Source organism: Festucalex cinctus, chromosome 13, assembly GCF_051991245.1.
Source record: "Festucalex cinctus isolate MCC-2025b chromosome 13, RoL_Fcin_1.0, whole genome shotgun sequence".
Classification (NCBI taxonomy): Eukaryota; Metazoa; Chordata; class Actinopteri; order Syngnathiformes; family Syngnathidae; genus Festucalex; species Festucalex cinctus.
In genome coordinates, this window is record NC_135423.1 from 12586504 (window position 1) to 12601974 (window position 15471).

Sequence of the window (15471 nt, forward strand, 5' to 3'; positions counted from 1 at the left end):
TGGTCCCAACTTAGTGGTGGTGAAATTCCATTGCAGTCACCATTTTTACGTTCTCCCTATCTTCAGGAGGTAAAATGCATGCTCTATTGGGTTTAGGTCCGTTGATTTACTTGGACATTAAAATATGCCAGACTGTGAAACAAAGGTCCAACAAAGGAGATAACCAAGCTGATTTCATATGTCAAGATGTTCCACATTGTACTTTGTTCAACATAAAATATGTTTCTGTTGTTGCATTAAAGGAGCAAACCATAAAACATGAGTCAGCGTTTTTTTCTTTTTGGAGTGATAAAGGTGCACATAAATGACCAAAATATGGCCACAACCTCATCTTACACAATGAAAAACAACATACAATTTAGTGTATAGCCACAAAAAAGAAGAAATTTGGTTTTTATTTTTCAATACACTGTACACTCAAAGTAAATTTTTTACAATCAAACAAAAATATAGCATATTTTCACCTAAAATCTTCAACATACATTACAGGCATGACAAACCACATAGTTCCTTTACAATTTTGTCTTGATCACAACCACATTTGAGAACTTTTACTAAACTCTCTTTATGATAATCCCACACTCATTGCATTTATTTCCTCACATTCTGTCCTCAGCACTCTAAGTCAAAAAAGAAACAAAATTTCCCAGAAGTGAGCTGATTCTTCATGTTAATGCAAACAATAGCAAATCTCAGTTAACCGTTAATGGTTCAAAGCGCAATAAAGAAGGTAAAAACTGGGGTCGTCATCATTGCTAGCAGGCAAAAAATAAATTCAGAACCCATAGTTCTGTATTGTATTTTGACATTATTAATTTCAACATATGGAAAGCCAATGCCTCCCTGCGAACTTTGCCATCTCTTTAAATATTACAAAACATTAATAACAAACCTCCTCCCATCGCTGTTGTGTTGGTTAAACAGATTCAATGACAGCCTAGTAAGTGTTCAGCACCTCTTAAATGGATATGCACGTTTCTAAATTGAAATCTACTGTCATTTGTTTCTTTATAGGCCAGTTTTTTTTGTTTTTTTTGTTTTTTTGCCAAGTACATTGTCTGCAGAGAAGGGTTTTCACATGTAAAACTTTGTGCTATGCATAGTGGACTTTCCAGGGAGACTTCCTGAATGCACTGTCTGACAGACAAACATTTTTTTTTTTATTTTTTTTTTTTTTATTTCCTGTCAGACCTCTATATGCTGACATGTGCTTATGGAGCTGTCATTGCAATTTACACAACAAAATACAATAAACAAGTGAAAACCTCAGATGTTTCAATACATTTGCCTCATAGCTTTATTTATATCTACACCTATCTAGCATGCAGCTTGAACCAAAATTGCTGCGTATTGGTACAGTTGAAGTTTGAGTTAAGTAATAAATATTGTAATTCTGCTATCTAAGCGTAGCAAAATGCTTGTCATATAAAATGTTGTTAAGGTGGTAAGTGTATGAAGAATATTCAAGAAATGCTACTATGTTGGCCACACTCTTGATGTGAATGTCAAAATAATCACAAAACTCAAGACACATACCATTACTGGGAAGCTATTTTTAGACCAGTCCACTTGGCGGTGAGCCTTGCAGTACACACTATATTGTATGTGGCGCTCATTAACTCTTTTACTGCCGCACGTTATATGACAAAGGCTTTTGATCATTCACGTCATCCTTGAAAACGTTCTATTTAATCAAATTTCCTAATGTTTCATTGTAATTTCATACACCAGCAGCCCACTGAAAAGAGATACAAGGCTGCCATCTGCTGGCCATAGTGAGTGAGTGTTTTTGATTACACAACCCATTGACCAGGCATCTCTGCACCTAGACGTTGCACTTGCCCATTGATGATTAAAAAAAAAAAAAAAAAAAAAAAAAATAAAAATAAAAAAATAAAAATAAAAAAATGTAGTTGACGTCATTTAACATTTATGGCGGCATACATTGTGATTTTACTAATCGTTATTAAACGTTTTTGGCGGTAAAAGAGTTAAAGGCAGGGTCTGTTGTTTTCATTCAGGAAAATGCACTTTTTAAATACAGGATGTACACACTAACTCTTTCTCAGTCTCCACATCTGGGCTTATGTTAATATTTGGTGGTGATTTTGTCCTAAATCCCCCCCCCCCAGCCTGTATTTTGCCATTTTGTGTTTATTTTGTAAACAGCAGGACAATTCTCTGGATAGAAAGTGTTTATACCCCTCCAGCCAATCGCCAATTGAAAGTGTATACATCCTGCATTTAAAAAGTGTAGTTTCCTGAGTGAAAATGACAGACCCTGCCTTTAAGAACACCTGGGGCTGCAGTTTTTCCAGTGCAGCGAGTTGCTATGTGGGCCAGGGTCAGTCGCAAGGTGTGCGGGTGTGAGTCGCCGTCTGCAGTCTGTTGCATGAAGGCTAGGCTGTATTAAATAGGATTTAAAAGCAGTATTATACAGGAGTCTCGAATCTGCGGCGACAAACACACCACAGATTAGCCATTTAAAAAAAAAAAAAAAAAGGCAGAGGAGCATTCTAGATGTGAAGAAGGACGCATACAAGGATGCAGTCATTGTTAGGCACCGAGCGGATCAAGTCTGGTCACTTGGTCCCAGCTGCAGGCTCTCCTGCTTATGCTTATCCAGCCACTGTAAGATCTGTTGTCTGAGCTCCTCGTTTGGCCTGATCTGGTCCATGGTGAGAGGGCTGCGGTTGAACGGGTCTGTCTGGTCACTGGAATGAGGACACACTCTTTTTATAGAAGCTCTACAAAGAAGCAGGCTCTTTAGGTTTTGTTTTAGCTGGGGGTTGCTTGTAGGTATCTAAATTGTAAGAAAAGTTTCATGTACACAGTGCTGTGGTTCACATAGATGACTTTCATGAAACTGTCTCAGTTGTGAATCACACTCAGAAGTCCATTCACACTCGCTCTGACTGATCTGGTCAGTCGAGAGTGTCATAGCTTTTTACCCCTAAGTGACCCTGAAGAGGATAAAGGATGTAGGACATGGATGTTCTAGAATCTATAAGATGCTTTACGGGTTAATTTCAGAAGTCTTCTGGCCCTAGACAAAAGTTATTTAAGATACTTGACTAATGAGCCATTTTCAGCAGTTAAGAGTTAGTATTTTGTCCAGAATGAATTTTATAACTTAATTTTTTCTCCCTTTAAAGGGTAAGTCAACCCAATTTTATGTTCTATGCAGCCCCACTAGTCTATGTATGGTATACTGGTTAATATTGTGTTAGTGGAATGTGAGTTATGAAGCAAAATCCAGCCATTTTTCTCCATCTAAAGGGGCAACATTGACAAAATCATTGCTTAGGTGTCAGATAACAACCAATCACAGCTCAGCTTCAGAAAAAAAAGGTGAGCTATGATTGGTCACTGCCTGAGCCCTGAGTAACTATGATGTCATCTTCAGTTGACATCAAGTGGCAAAATGGTCACCCCTGAGATGGAGAAAAACAGCTGGGCTTTGATTCATAACTCATTTTCCACAAATGTAATATTAATCAGAATGTCATATTTAGACTAGTGAGGTCATAACATGTTTAAAGATTGACTTCCGCTTTAACTAATTCAGAACAAAGAAACCCTGTTGTTAGTTGGGAACTAACCTGAGGAGATGTCTTGCTATAGTTGAGCGGTCGACTGTGACGTTGGAAGAAGGAAGAAGAACGGGATCGAGCATCAGTGTGGACATGATAGGGTCTAGGAACTCTTCTGGGGCTTCTGCATAAGTCTCCTCCTCCTGCTGCTGTCGATCTGCATGGGACTAGAGTACAGGTCGAGTAACAGGACAGTTAGATGGTGCTAAGAAACACAGGAACCTCACACCAAAACTCATTTTATTCAGATCATCATCCCCAGAGTCAAATGATACCTTTATTTTTTCAGCAAGGAGTCCAAAAGCCACAATCATGTCCCCGGGCTTGTTGATTTTCTTCAGTACTCTAACTGTTTGGGAAAAAAGGATAGGGGAGTACGAACGTCCATCCTTTGGGACGGTGGCGCAGAAATTCTCCTCATCTCTGCCAAATAAATAAACAAATACGACTTTAATAGTAAACTAAAGTAAGTGCTTGGCACAAGTCACATTTATTCATCTACTCCCAGCCATTTTCACTAAAACAACCCCCTTTGCTCCTGGCTGTTTTCCTGGATTTTGACTGATTTTGCAAGACCCACGGAATATTGTGTTCTTTGCTATAAAAACTTGGAACCTACCAAAAGAAAGATCAGAGTCTCTTCTTTCATCACCACAAAAAAAAAAAAAAAAAGTATATTTCTATCCGTTTCCGTTTTGCATCATTAGAAATAGAATATCACTAAGTTTCATCATTATTCACAAATCGGTTTAATACAGTGGGGAAACAAGCTTTTTTGCAACATGGCACTGGTAGATCTCTTATACTCTGCTGCCACCTGCTGGACGTTTTTGTAATTACTGCCATTGCTTCACCCGCTCTCTGTAGTTGAGAGGCTGCATCGAAGCCTTCTGTATGCTCTACTATTTAAAAACATTTAAAAAAAACACACACACATAAATACACCTTTGGGACACTTAAACATTTAAAACAGAACAGATTTTTACATTTTTGAGCGCAAATGAGTTTACTCAACTGATTGCACTTAAATCACTGAATATCCTTCAGAGTGCGCAGGAGAATGTTGACAACGTACCCCAGGTTCAGGTAGATGGTGCAGATGTCAGAGACAAGTTGCTGGGGCTTGAAGTCAAACTCACTGAAGTCCTTCACTTTAAGAGCACCCATCTTGGGTCCTACCAAGTGCTGCAGGAAGTAGTTGAGCATGGAGATGATCCTCTCAGCCAGGAAAGGATGGACAAAGATCCCTTTGATCTCTAGTGGAAAAAAAAACATTACTGCAAGCGATTAGCAAGGATTTGAAATGTACATTTGAATGGTTCTGACCTGAGGTGAGGAAGGCCAGCGTGCCGATGGTCTCATTAGACATGATGTTGTGGAAGCGGCCCAGCTGTCCAAACATCTGCAGGCTCGACTCCCTCTCCCTTCGGGCATCGGGGGCCAGGTCATCCCACTCCCCTCGATCCCGCTCCAGCTGCAGGATCTTGATTTTACTCAGGTACTGCAAGATTCAAAACAAGTACAACTGAAAAAAATATTCATTTTGGCATTGTCAATGAAAATGACGTGGAACAGGTTATACATCATTTCTGCACAGGGATTTTTCTCTTGTACCCTCACCTGAATAGCCTCATCTAAAAGGAAGATGGCATCGTTCATCAGCAAGTTGAGGAACCTGAGGAATAGAGGAGGATTCATGGCTTCCAGGTTCTTGGATGCGTAGTCTGCCAAATGCTGAGAAAACATTAAGTGCATTTCCTCACTGATTTGATACATGGTTGTTTGATACGGAAGCGTAAAAATGCCAAGGTGAAGTAAACGGTTTGAACTGAAATGTCATTCAAATATACTGCAAGGTTGTTCGATAAATGAAGGCCAAATGCTAAAAACATAACATTATTCCCATAACGTGATTGGGTGATAGCACAACTGCACAAGTGCAAGGCAAAATCCTGTGGCGTTATGGGGGGAAAACGTTTTATCAATATGTTCGAACAACTTACCAATACGTTTGGACGAGATAGCAGTCAAAACTATTTACCGGTACTCCACATTTGCAGTTCCACGCTTAAGTAATTGGAAATAACAATAAAAACCAAGTTGGTCTTTTCCCCCCCAAAACCTGAATGAACAAAAAAATATATTTCTACTATTACCTTGATACTCTCTCTGTAGTTACTTTCGCCCCACATGAACTTGAGGATGGGATACATGGGTCTTCTGTAATTGAACTTCTGTTCAAACTGGTGAGGATCACCTGAAGAACAGTATAAAAAAAAATTAAATCCTTAAACCTACCAAACAATGCAAGTTTGTATTATAACATATTGTTACTGTACATTGTTGTTGTTACCATATACCGTTTGGCAAATACATCAACATGCTACCCCGAAATCGTGTTCAATAGCTACTTCATTTACACTAGCGGTGCTACAATCAATTGGCCACTGATCGTGATTGGCCCATTTCTGTGGAAAAGTACATGATTGCTTCCCAACCTTGAAATTCAAGACTGGCCTGAGTGCAGTCAGTGTCAGTCATGAAGCGTCACAAATAATTTTTAACAAAACAGGCATACTCAAACGCATCTTAACGTTTCACTCAGTCTAAAAACACATCCAGACTCAATCTTGAGGTCACATAATGCTGCACGGAACCCACAGAGTGAAGAAACGGCACACCTCTCAGACATTTAAAGTGTCCAAGCTATTCTCAACACTTTAAATTGGTTAACGCATAAAAAATAACAGCTGATATATGGGGTCAGACCAATAAACGATTTGTTAAAAATTTGAAATTGACCCTATTTGTCATACGGGATTTCCGTTTGACAGCATACAATGTTTTTGTACTCTTCTATTCAAGCTGCAGTGTCTCACCTGTAAATTCAATATCTACAAACACAGTGATGAGGGCTTCGGCCAACTGAGGTGCAAATTTGTAAGAGCAGAAAACTCTCTGTCGCTGGAAGACGATTGGCTGAGGAGTACCGGGCGCCAGAGGCAACATGTGGGGCATCACGGCCTCTAAAACCTCTGCCAACTCCGCCCTTAAATGTGGATTCTTCATCCTGTCATGAATGCAATAAATAATAAATAATTTTGCTGAACCTTAATGTCTTGTTTTATCTGACACACTCAAATCCTATACCGTACCTCTCTACATTACCCATGAAGACAGTGATGAAGTTAAGAATCTGCTCAAGACTTTCAGCAGAGGTCTCCAAAACATCATCAGCAAATGGACGCAGAAAGATGAAGAAATCTCCCAAGTTCTCTGCAAAAAACTCTGAAAAACATGCCAAGGTATAAGAAACCTAATCCTGTAGAACATATTGAAAACAGTGGTTCTCAAACTCTTTACACCAAGTAGCCATTGACCAAAATTAAAATACAATTGAACTGTTCTTAGGCAGTGATTATTGTGCATGCCATTGAGGACGCCTGCGAACGGATTATTTCCCAGCACAATTTCGCTGCCTTACTGGATTTTGACTGATTTTGCAAGGCCCACAGAATATTGTGTCCTAATGCTATAAAACATGGAACCTACCAAAAGAAAGATTAAAATCTCTTCTTTCATCAGGGAAAAAAAAGAAGAAAAAAAAAAAAAAAAAGAAAAAAAAAAGACTTTCAATCTGTTTCCATTTTGCATCTTTAGCAATAGAATATTGCTAAGTTTCATCATTATTCACAAATCGGTTTAATACAGTGGGGAAACAAGCTTTTTGCAACATGGCCCTGGTTGATCTCTTATACTCTGCTGCCATCTACTGGCCATTTTTGTAATAACTACCATTGCTTCAAGCATTCGCTTCAATTCAGAGGCTGCATCAAAGCCTTCTGTATCCCCTATTATAAAATAAAAAAACATAAAAACGTATATATCCACGTCTCAGGGAGCATGTAAATATTTCAAAGAGAACATAATACGTTTTTGGGAGCAAATGATGAATTAACATAACAAATGATTAATTAACATAACTTTACCTGGTACAAAGCAGAGCATAGTGTTCTGCAGAGCGGGCAGTGGAAAATTGAGCGCTACATGTTCGGGGCCGTGGTTTCCCAAAGCAAACTGCACCAACAGAGCAGCAGTGGAAGCTTGGAGGTTAAGGCAGCATTGCAGCATAGCGGGCTGTGTGGTGGCAGCTTTGGTTGACAAGAAGATAATCATCAGGCGCTCAAACTGCTCCAAGAGCTGCTCCGTCATGGGGCTTCCTGTGCGATGGGCCTCCTCGCACGTCACCTGGAGCCGGTGGAGAGACTGGTTCATCTTGACCAGCTGTTCGTGGAGTCTGTGGATGCAACAACAATGGTTCATGTTTTTGACGGGTATAAGAAAAAGAAAATACTCACTGAAGCTATATTACACAATATGCGTAATGATGTGAAGTGAACCTGTGGAAGCCGAGATGCAGGGTGAGCTGTGTGAGGACGAGGTTTTCCGTCAGTAGACTGTAGGACTCCGGTGCAGGATCTTGCGTGGGCTGGGAGGTCAACGGGGTCAGACGGGTTTCCTTGTCAAGACCTGGTGAAGGATAAACAGTTGATCATGTGTGAAACGCAATCTACCATTAATTCAATGGGAAACGTCACAGTCAAAGAGGTGTTAAATTAGCAGTGTTCCCATAAAAGCGCCTAAATAGCACACACATGAAAAAAATGTAAAAGAATACCAGGTGGGCTCAACAACTTGAAATAATGTGATTTGACAGAGAACATGTGAAATTGGATCATCCATGTTAAACATTTAAAATACTGTATAACTTCTACAAGGCAATGACTATTAACCCATATCAGACTAAAATTAACGTTTTTTGTTTTTGTTTTTATTGCATTTTTATTATGGGTACAGATACTTTATAACTTCTAAAAGGCATTGACTATTAACTAATGCTGCCAAAGTTAAAGCGTTAATTAATCACAAAATATTATTGCATTAATCATGTATTGAGATTAATCACACTATTTTACCCGCAGATGATCCTTTAGCTGAGAGCTGATGGTTACGCTAAAGGTAGCACAGGTTGTGTTTTGAGCAATAAACATAACTACATGGAATAAAGTTAAACATTTAACTCATTTGCTTCCAAAAACGTATAAAAAGGTTCTATTCTAAATATTGCCATGGTCCCAAAAATGTTTTTTTGTTTTTTTTTTAATGCTAGGGCATACAGAAGGCTTTGATGCAGCCTCTGACCTGAAGAGGTCACTTAAAGCAATGTTAGTTATTACAAAAAAAAAACGGCCAGCAGGTGGCAGCAGAGTATAAGAGATCAACCAGGGCCATGTTGCAACAAGCTCTTTTCCCCAGTGTTTTCAACAGGTTTGTACATAACGATGAAACTTAGCTATATTCTAAAGCTAACTGTTTCAAAATTGAAACAAATGGAAATATACTTTTTCTTTGTGATGAAAGAAGAGACTAATCTTTCTTTTGGTAGGTTCCATGTTTTATAGCAATAAAAACGCAAAAAAAGCCTTTTCAATTCTGCGATTAATTCTAAATTCTAACATGATTAGTCTGATGTAAAAATAATAATAATAATAATAATCGTGTGACAGCTCTATTAACCTGTATCAGACTAAAATTAACAAATTAACTTTTTTTTTTTTTTTTTTTTTTTTTTTGCTGAGGGTGCAATTGCTTTAGAACCTACAAGGCAATGACTATTAAATATCAAACTAAAATGAAGCAATTGACTTTTTTTTTTGGCATTTTTTTGTTAAGGGTGCATTTACCTCTCGCATGCACACTGCGAAGGCGCCTCTCCTCTTCACTCAAGTCTCCGACTGCGCAGTACGTGGGGTTAAACGTGAGCAATTTGGACGAACGTGGCCGGCAGAAGGGCTGGCACAGCTTCAGAAGTGCTGCGCCCAAATTCAGGAAGAACGCATCTGAGGCGTACATCTGAAAGAAGATCTCCGGCATTTGATTGGCCCAAATCTTAGCCCGGCCAACGTTTGCGTGCAGGCAGTTGCCCAACCATGACAGCAGCAGGTGGCGCGTCTCGCTCGACCGCTGCAACAAGTATTTAAACATTTGGTGCAGCTTGTCATGAAACTGGCCCATGAACTGCAAAAGAAGGTGTAAAACGTCATCACTGTGTCCTGATGCCTTCATTGGGTTGACAATCAGAGCGGTTCACATGATCGGAGGTGTTCACCTGGTGGATGTTAGCCTCCTGGAGTTTAGTCTCCTGCGGACTGGAACGGGAAGGGTTCAGGAAGTAAACATGGCCTTCGACCACTCCTGGTGTTTTCAGCAAGCAAGACACGCTCAACACGGTTCCTAAAAGGCTCTTCTGGTATAGCAAGCCATTAGCCGGATCTTTGGGCTGAATGTGCTCCATCAATACCTGGAAGCATCAAGTATCAGTCGGCACCACGGTTATTATTATAGTTTTGCAATTTTTCATTTTAGATTTTTATTTATTTTTTATTTCGTTTTGAATTTATTTTTTTCAAGTTAGGTTTAATTAGTTTTCAGGGTGGTTTGTTAGTTTTTATTAGTTTCAATTATTAATAAATGCTTAGTTTTAGTATCGTTTTAGTTTTTTTTTTTTTGTTTGTTTTTTTAATGTGCATTACTTTTGCGCAATATTCAAAAACCACTATGCGAGCGATGTCATCTGAAGGTACTCTTCTATTGGCTGCTGCTAGATGACGTCACTTCCGTGTGACACATTTTCATTCCTGCTTATTTCAGTTAATATCAAAATAAATCTACTTAAAATCACATTTAAAATCATCCCTAAAAGCGCATGCATTAAATTAATTACCAAAGACAAAAAAAACAAGGACATACAGTTAGTTTTGTAAACATAAAATGTAATTTGTTTTTTAAAAAGCATTTTCATTTTGTTAACAAAATTTTTTTTGTTAGTTTTAGTTAACTAAGAAAACCTTGGTTGGCACTTTGTTGTAACGTTAAATAAAATACCCCACAGTGCTTTCTGACCTTGGCGATATCTTTATTGTAGCTGAAGTAGAGAAGCACATCAAGGTAGAAGTAGAAAAGGGGCTGACAGAGATCCATGTCTTTGATTCTACCCTGGAAGATATCAAGCACTGGAACCATCACCTCCTGGAAGGTCCGCACCTCCTGGTCAGAGAGCAGGCCAGCAATCACCTCCTCAACAAACTCAACCACCTCCTCTGGCTCTGAAACCATTGAGATGTTGCAAGGAGTGAAATTACACTTTAAGCTTCCACTGTGACAAAGTCAGCACAAAAGAACTTGACTGTACTCAATCCTGAACCTACGTGCTCTACTGTAAGCATCCAGCAGCAGGTCCAGAAGCTGCTCGTACACACTTTGGTTGACGTAGATTTCTGGGGTGAGCAGAACTGTGCGCATGTTTGATACTGTCAGGTTCTTACAACGAACTGAGAATGGCAATAACTTCTCTGGCACCTTGGTCACCTGATGAAAGCAAACATTAAAGTGACTTAATAATAGAAGCTACATCAGTGACAAAATTAGCTAAAAAATAAAATATACATTCTATCACAATGTTTATTCTTTTTTTATATAATCGTAGATCTAATAATCACTAATTATATAGGTAACACCTCACCTTACAGGACTTTCATTTTCAGTGTCCCAATGTTGGCGCATGTTGTGATATGAATAAAGTTCTCATTATCACATAGTTTTACCCGCAAATTATTGTACATAACATTTGGACGATGAAGATCTGCCAGTCCTATTTGAATAGCTATTATGAATATTTTGGGACGATAGGAATAAGCTGTCGCTAGCGATGCTAACCGCTATTCACATCCACCGCCATATTTTCATAGTCGTGGAACCGCGCAGATGCATGAAGACCGTGCCGCCTTGTTGAAAGGACATTTTGTTCCTCCACAGAGCATTGTAGTCAGGCAGAAATTGGCTACTTGTGATTAGTCGAGTTCATGCTTGAAAAATCTATTTAGAGTAGTAAAGTTGACTTGTTAACCGATTAATTCAACCCCTATACACCAGTTCTATTCACAGGGAATAGGAACTGGGCTGGCCTGTGAATACTGAAAGTCAGCGTATAATTAACAGCCATTTCAAAACGTGCTTGGTACCCAAAATAATTTCCTTGATAAACTTCCAACATGTGTTTTCAACAAAAAATTGTGAGTGGTTCGCACCCTCAAAAATAAAGGGGAAAAAAATGTAAATACAGATGTCGAACTGCAAGTATATGGTGGTCCACTCTATTATTGTCATTATTATTAGTAATATAATACCTCTTCCTTTGCCCTCTGATAACAAGCAAAGAGGTATGGGATGGCACATTTCTCTCCAGCGTCACGGTCAGCCGACAAGTTCGCAACACTGCATGACGTCATGTAGATGAGGTGGTTTCCTGGTTCGAGCAGCAGCAGACGATTAAAAAGTGCCTGGGAAAAAGAAACGGCGCAAGTACATGCCAAAATGTGTTCAGATCTTGTGATACATGCGCTAAATTCAAGCTTTGTTCCTGCAAATGCAATTAAAATAATGAGAAGAGTGTGTTCTATGTTACCTGCTCTATGTTATCCATGTCCAGCCAATCCTGTCCATCCAAATCAGCCGCCATCTCCTCCAGGTAAACACAGCGAGGCGGGATCCCATTGCCCCCTCTCAGACTGGGATCACCTAGAGGTGAGGATAAAATGTGTGTGCAAAATGCACTGGATTAATCACTCCTGAAAGAAATGAAAAAAACATTTGCCTAAACAAGAAAAAGCAGATTAAATTCACAAGTTGGGGTCGATTTCTGTGGCAGGGAAATGGATTTCACTGCTGTGTATATTGGGCGGCTTGGGGCTTTTTATTGTGCACTTCCTGAGAATAACTGTGAATAATGACTCATCCCCACCCAGTGTCAGTGTAAGAGACCCAGCATGCTCAAAGCAAAACTTCCCATAAAGTGAGGGTGATGAGTCATGATTCCGTTCCCGCACATTCTTGGTGTGACTTCACCATATGACGAAGTCGAGGCTTGATGGACTGATGGTGTCAACCAAATGCAATACCATCAAGATATCTCTGTGGGCGCTACAGTCAACACCCACATTCTATTTCTGCCACCTATAGGACAGAACTGGAACACATCAATCCATCTATAAATCCACCTTTATAGGAACACGTTTTGTGTGAACTGGAGCCTTTTCCACTGACTTTATGTAAGAGGCAGGGACTGGTCGCCGGCCTATTATGGGGCACATATAGATAGACTTCCATTTAGACTCACCTTCACGCCAATCTGTGCCATTGATTAGGTCATGTACAGATTTTTTGTTTGTACTTTTATTTTCCATTGTTGTATTTATTTATTTTATTCACTTTCTTTATTTTTACATTTAGCAGAGCACTGAATACATTTTTTTGTTAAAGTAAAATTTGCAGCCAGGTGTCGTTTACACTATCACGGAATCCTGGAGGAAGGTGCCAAACCCGAGAAAGTTATTCCCCTCCAAGGAAGGAAGGTGCACCCGCCATACATTAATTGAACAATCATCATCATCACCCCACCCAACCACCAAAGGTCATCGTCTCCAGATTTAGTGCGTTGGCTTAATAAAGGGTGGGGAAAACTGCAGTAGTCCAAATGAAGAAGAATGAAGAAATAAATAAAGTCTTGATTTACTCACTGTTGTCCAAGGTGATGAGAAATACACGCTGGATCATGTGATTCACATTGAGTTGCTCACATAGTTCCTGTCGGGATCGGAAGGATCGGCTTATCTCGGCCACAGAATCGTCATTGTCGTCGACGCTGTCTGACACAGAGTTCTCAGACTCTGATTGGCTCTCTCCAGAGTCATCTTCTACAATGCGACACAAGCAGTCACGGAACGTTGATGTGTTTAATTTAGGTAGAATTTTGTTCGACATTCAAGACTAGTACTAAGGGATAGTTTGATCTGAAAACACATTTAAGGGTGCTCTCATGCATTTGAATTACTAGAAACACATCTGATAAGGAAATTACTCACGTGTAAAACAGTAGTTGAACAGGGTTTAAGGAGTACTTTTGCTCTGCATTACTCACGTAGCGGTCCAGTGGGTAACGTTGCAGATTTTTGGCTTGACGCAAACTGCTTGGCATCAGCCAAGGAGCTGAAGAGGGCGGCGAAAGGGTTGCAGGAGATGTTGTGGTTGTTGTTGTTGCCCTGGTCAGTCATCTCACTGAGGCTCCACACTCAGTCCAGCCAAGATCATAGCCTTCAAAAGGGACACATTCAAAATCATTGTCACGTGATTCTCACGACCAATTTTTAATGATTTTAGATAACTAGTGCTTGCTTACATGTGGTAGCACTACAGTGTGTTTATAGACAAATGTATGATGCAAAACTGGAATTATATTTGTATACTCTTCCTGCCTACCTGCTCGGTCCGCGCTACATCGGCTTTTCAGAAACGTGTACTTTGTGGAGTTTGTTCGTGTATCACCCTACTTTAACGATGACATTGAGAGGTTGAGTGATTTGGTTGTCAGAACTCAGACGCACGAGCAGAGCTAGCTGGCAGACGGCTCATTACTTTAGCTAGTCAGCTAGCATAGGAATCAACAAGCTAAGTTGTCAATGCCTGTTTCGACATCGATTTCATACATTCGTACCAGAAGTACATGGAATAAAAAGCCACTCTATGCATTCAAACAAACTATATTCTGTTTACCTGTCTGACTTGGAGTGTCTATTTTGATGGTAAATTCTCCTTCTCTGCACCACTACGGTTAGGCCCCTAGTAAATACAAAATGTGACGTCATCAACATGAGCCGAACTACAATAATGCATTTTTTTTAATCATTTTATTCAGCATAATCGTTTTATTGTAATTATGTCTTTTTTTGCTTTAGAACGACACCAGGAGTTATGTTTAAAAATACATTAATAATTTCCAATCATAATAAAAATAAATGTAGTATTAGTAGTAAATTTTATATATATATATATATATATATATATATATATATATATATATATATATATATATATATATATATATATATATATATATATATATATAGTGATTAGTCCATCCATTTGACAGTTGTTGTTTTTTTAAATAATTTCCAATTATAATAAAATATTATTAGTATTGTTGTAGCAGTAGTGTTAAAGTATAGTCAGTGATTTGTCCTTCAGCTAACAGGCTTTTTTTTTTCTTTCTTTTTTTAACAAGCCATTGTTGGTTAAAGTGTGTGTAAAATTAATGAATGAATGAATGAATGAATGAATGAATGAATGAATAATTCTAGTGACATTGTGGCAGTGACTTTCTTCAGTCGACAATCGGGTGTAGATGTTTTAAATGAAATTAGTTTGAAACCCTAACCCAGCGTAGGGTTGGGTGTTTTGGTATGTCTGTCTTACATTTTTTGGGAAAAAATATTTTAAAAGAGCTAATATATAAAGGCTGATTAATCAGTCGAGCCCCCCCCCCAAAAAAAACAATACTAAAGATTGGAAACTCATTAACTAGTTTATGAAGTTGTTAAATCCCCTTCCCCTGTCCAGTGACCTCTTAACCGTGGTACAGAGACTGAACAGGCAGCTTCTCTTTTCGTTGCTTCCGCACAAACTTTATTTTACCTTTTTCCACCAACACACAGTGCGCTCAGAGCAAGCGCCACAGCTCCCATTTTCTTTCTGAACCAACATTGCCCCCATGTGCCAAAGTGCGGCATTGCAACACTTTAAATACAACTCCTTCAACCGCCAGGTTTGACCTGTAACAAAGTTGTAGTGAAGCTGATGCACACTCACACGCACAAACATTGTACTATTTTGATGTTGATGTACCTTTTTAGGGGCAGGAGTTCCAATCTGTGAAATGTAGTTCCACGGTTGTAGGAATGAAACGGAAGCTGCAGCTCAGTTTCAC

At 39.1% G+C, this 15471-nt stretch overlaps 1 protein-coding gene across 3 annotated transcripts; it reads right to left on the reverse strand.

Moving 5' to 3' along the window:
• Window positions 1-357: 357 nt before the first annotated feature.
• On the reverse strand, window positions 358-14356 carry ube4a (ubiquitination factor E4A (UFD2 homolog, yeast)). Of its 3 annotated transcripts, XM_077540192.1 has the most exons (21): window positions 14262-14356; window positions 13630-13802; window positions 13229-13405; window positions 12118-12230; window positions 11840-11992; window positions 10862-11021; window positions 10557-10759; window positions 9763-9954; window positions 9338-9671; window positions 7994-8123; window positions 7583-7890; window positions 6749-6881; window positions 6473-6663; window positions 5750-5850; window positions 5214-5327; window positions 4920-5094; window positions 4669-4849; window positions 3869-4016; window positions 3603-3760; window positions 2541-2714; window positions 358-2451 (listed from the first exon to the last, which is right to left on the reverse strand). In XM_077540192.1, exons 2-20 carry the CDS (start codon window positions 13760-13762, stop codon window positions 2573-2575), a joined length of 3246 nt encoding a protein of 1081 aa, XP_077396318.1. In that variant the 5' UTR covers window positions 13763-13802; window positions 14262-14356; the 3' UTR covers window positions 358-2451; window positions 2541-2572. The 3 variants fall into 3 exon arrangements, with proteins under 3 accessions (XP_077396318.1, XP_077396316.1, XP_077396317.1); XM_077540190.1 differs by having other exon boundaries at window positions 358-2714; XM_077540191.1 differs by lacking the exon at window positions 14262-14356 and adding an exon at window positions 13968-14115 and having other exon boundaries at window positions 358-2714.
• Between the last annotated feature and the right edge of the window lie 1115 nt (window positions 14357-15471).

Coding starts and splice junctions, on each gene's coding strand:
- ube4a (XM_077540192.1), bottom strand. CDS start 13,762: ATGACTGACCAGGGCAACAACAACAACCACAACATCTCCTGCAACCCT. Junction 6,664..6,748: donor TTCATGGGTAATGTAGAGAG/GTACGGTATAGG, acceptor CATTCATGACAG/GATGAAGAATCCACATTTAA. Junction 3,761..3,868: donor TCCTTGCTGAAAAAATAAAG/GTATCATTTGAC, acceptor CCTGTACTCTAG/TCCCATGCAGATCGACAGCA.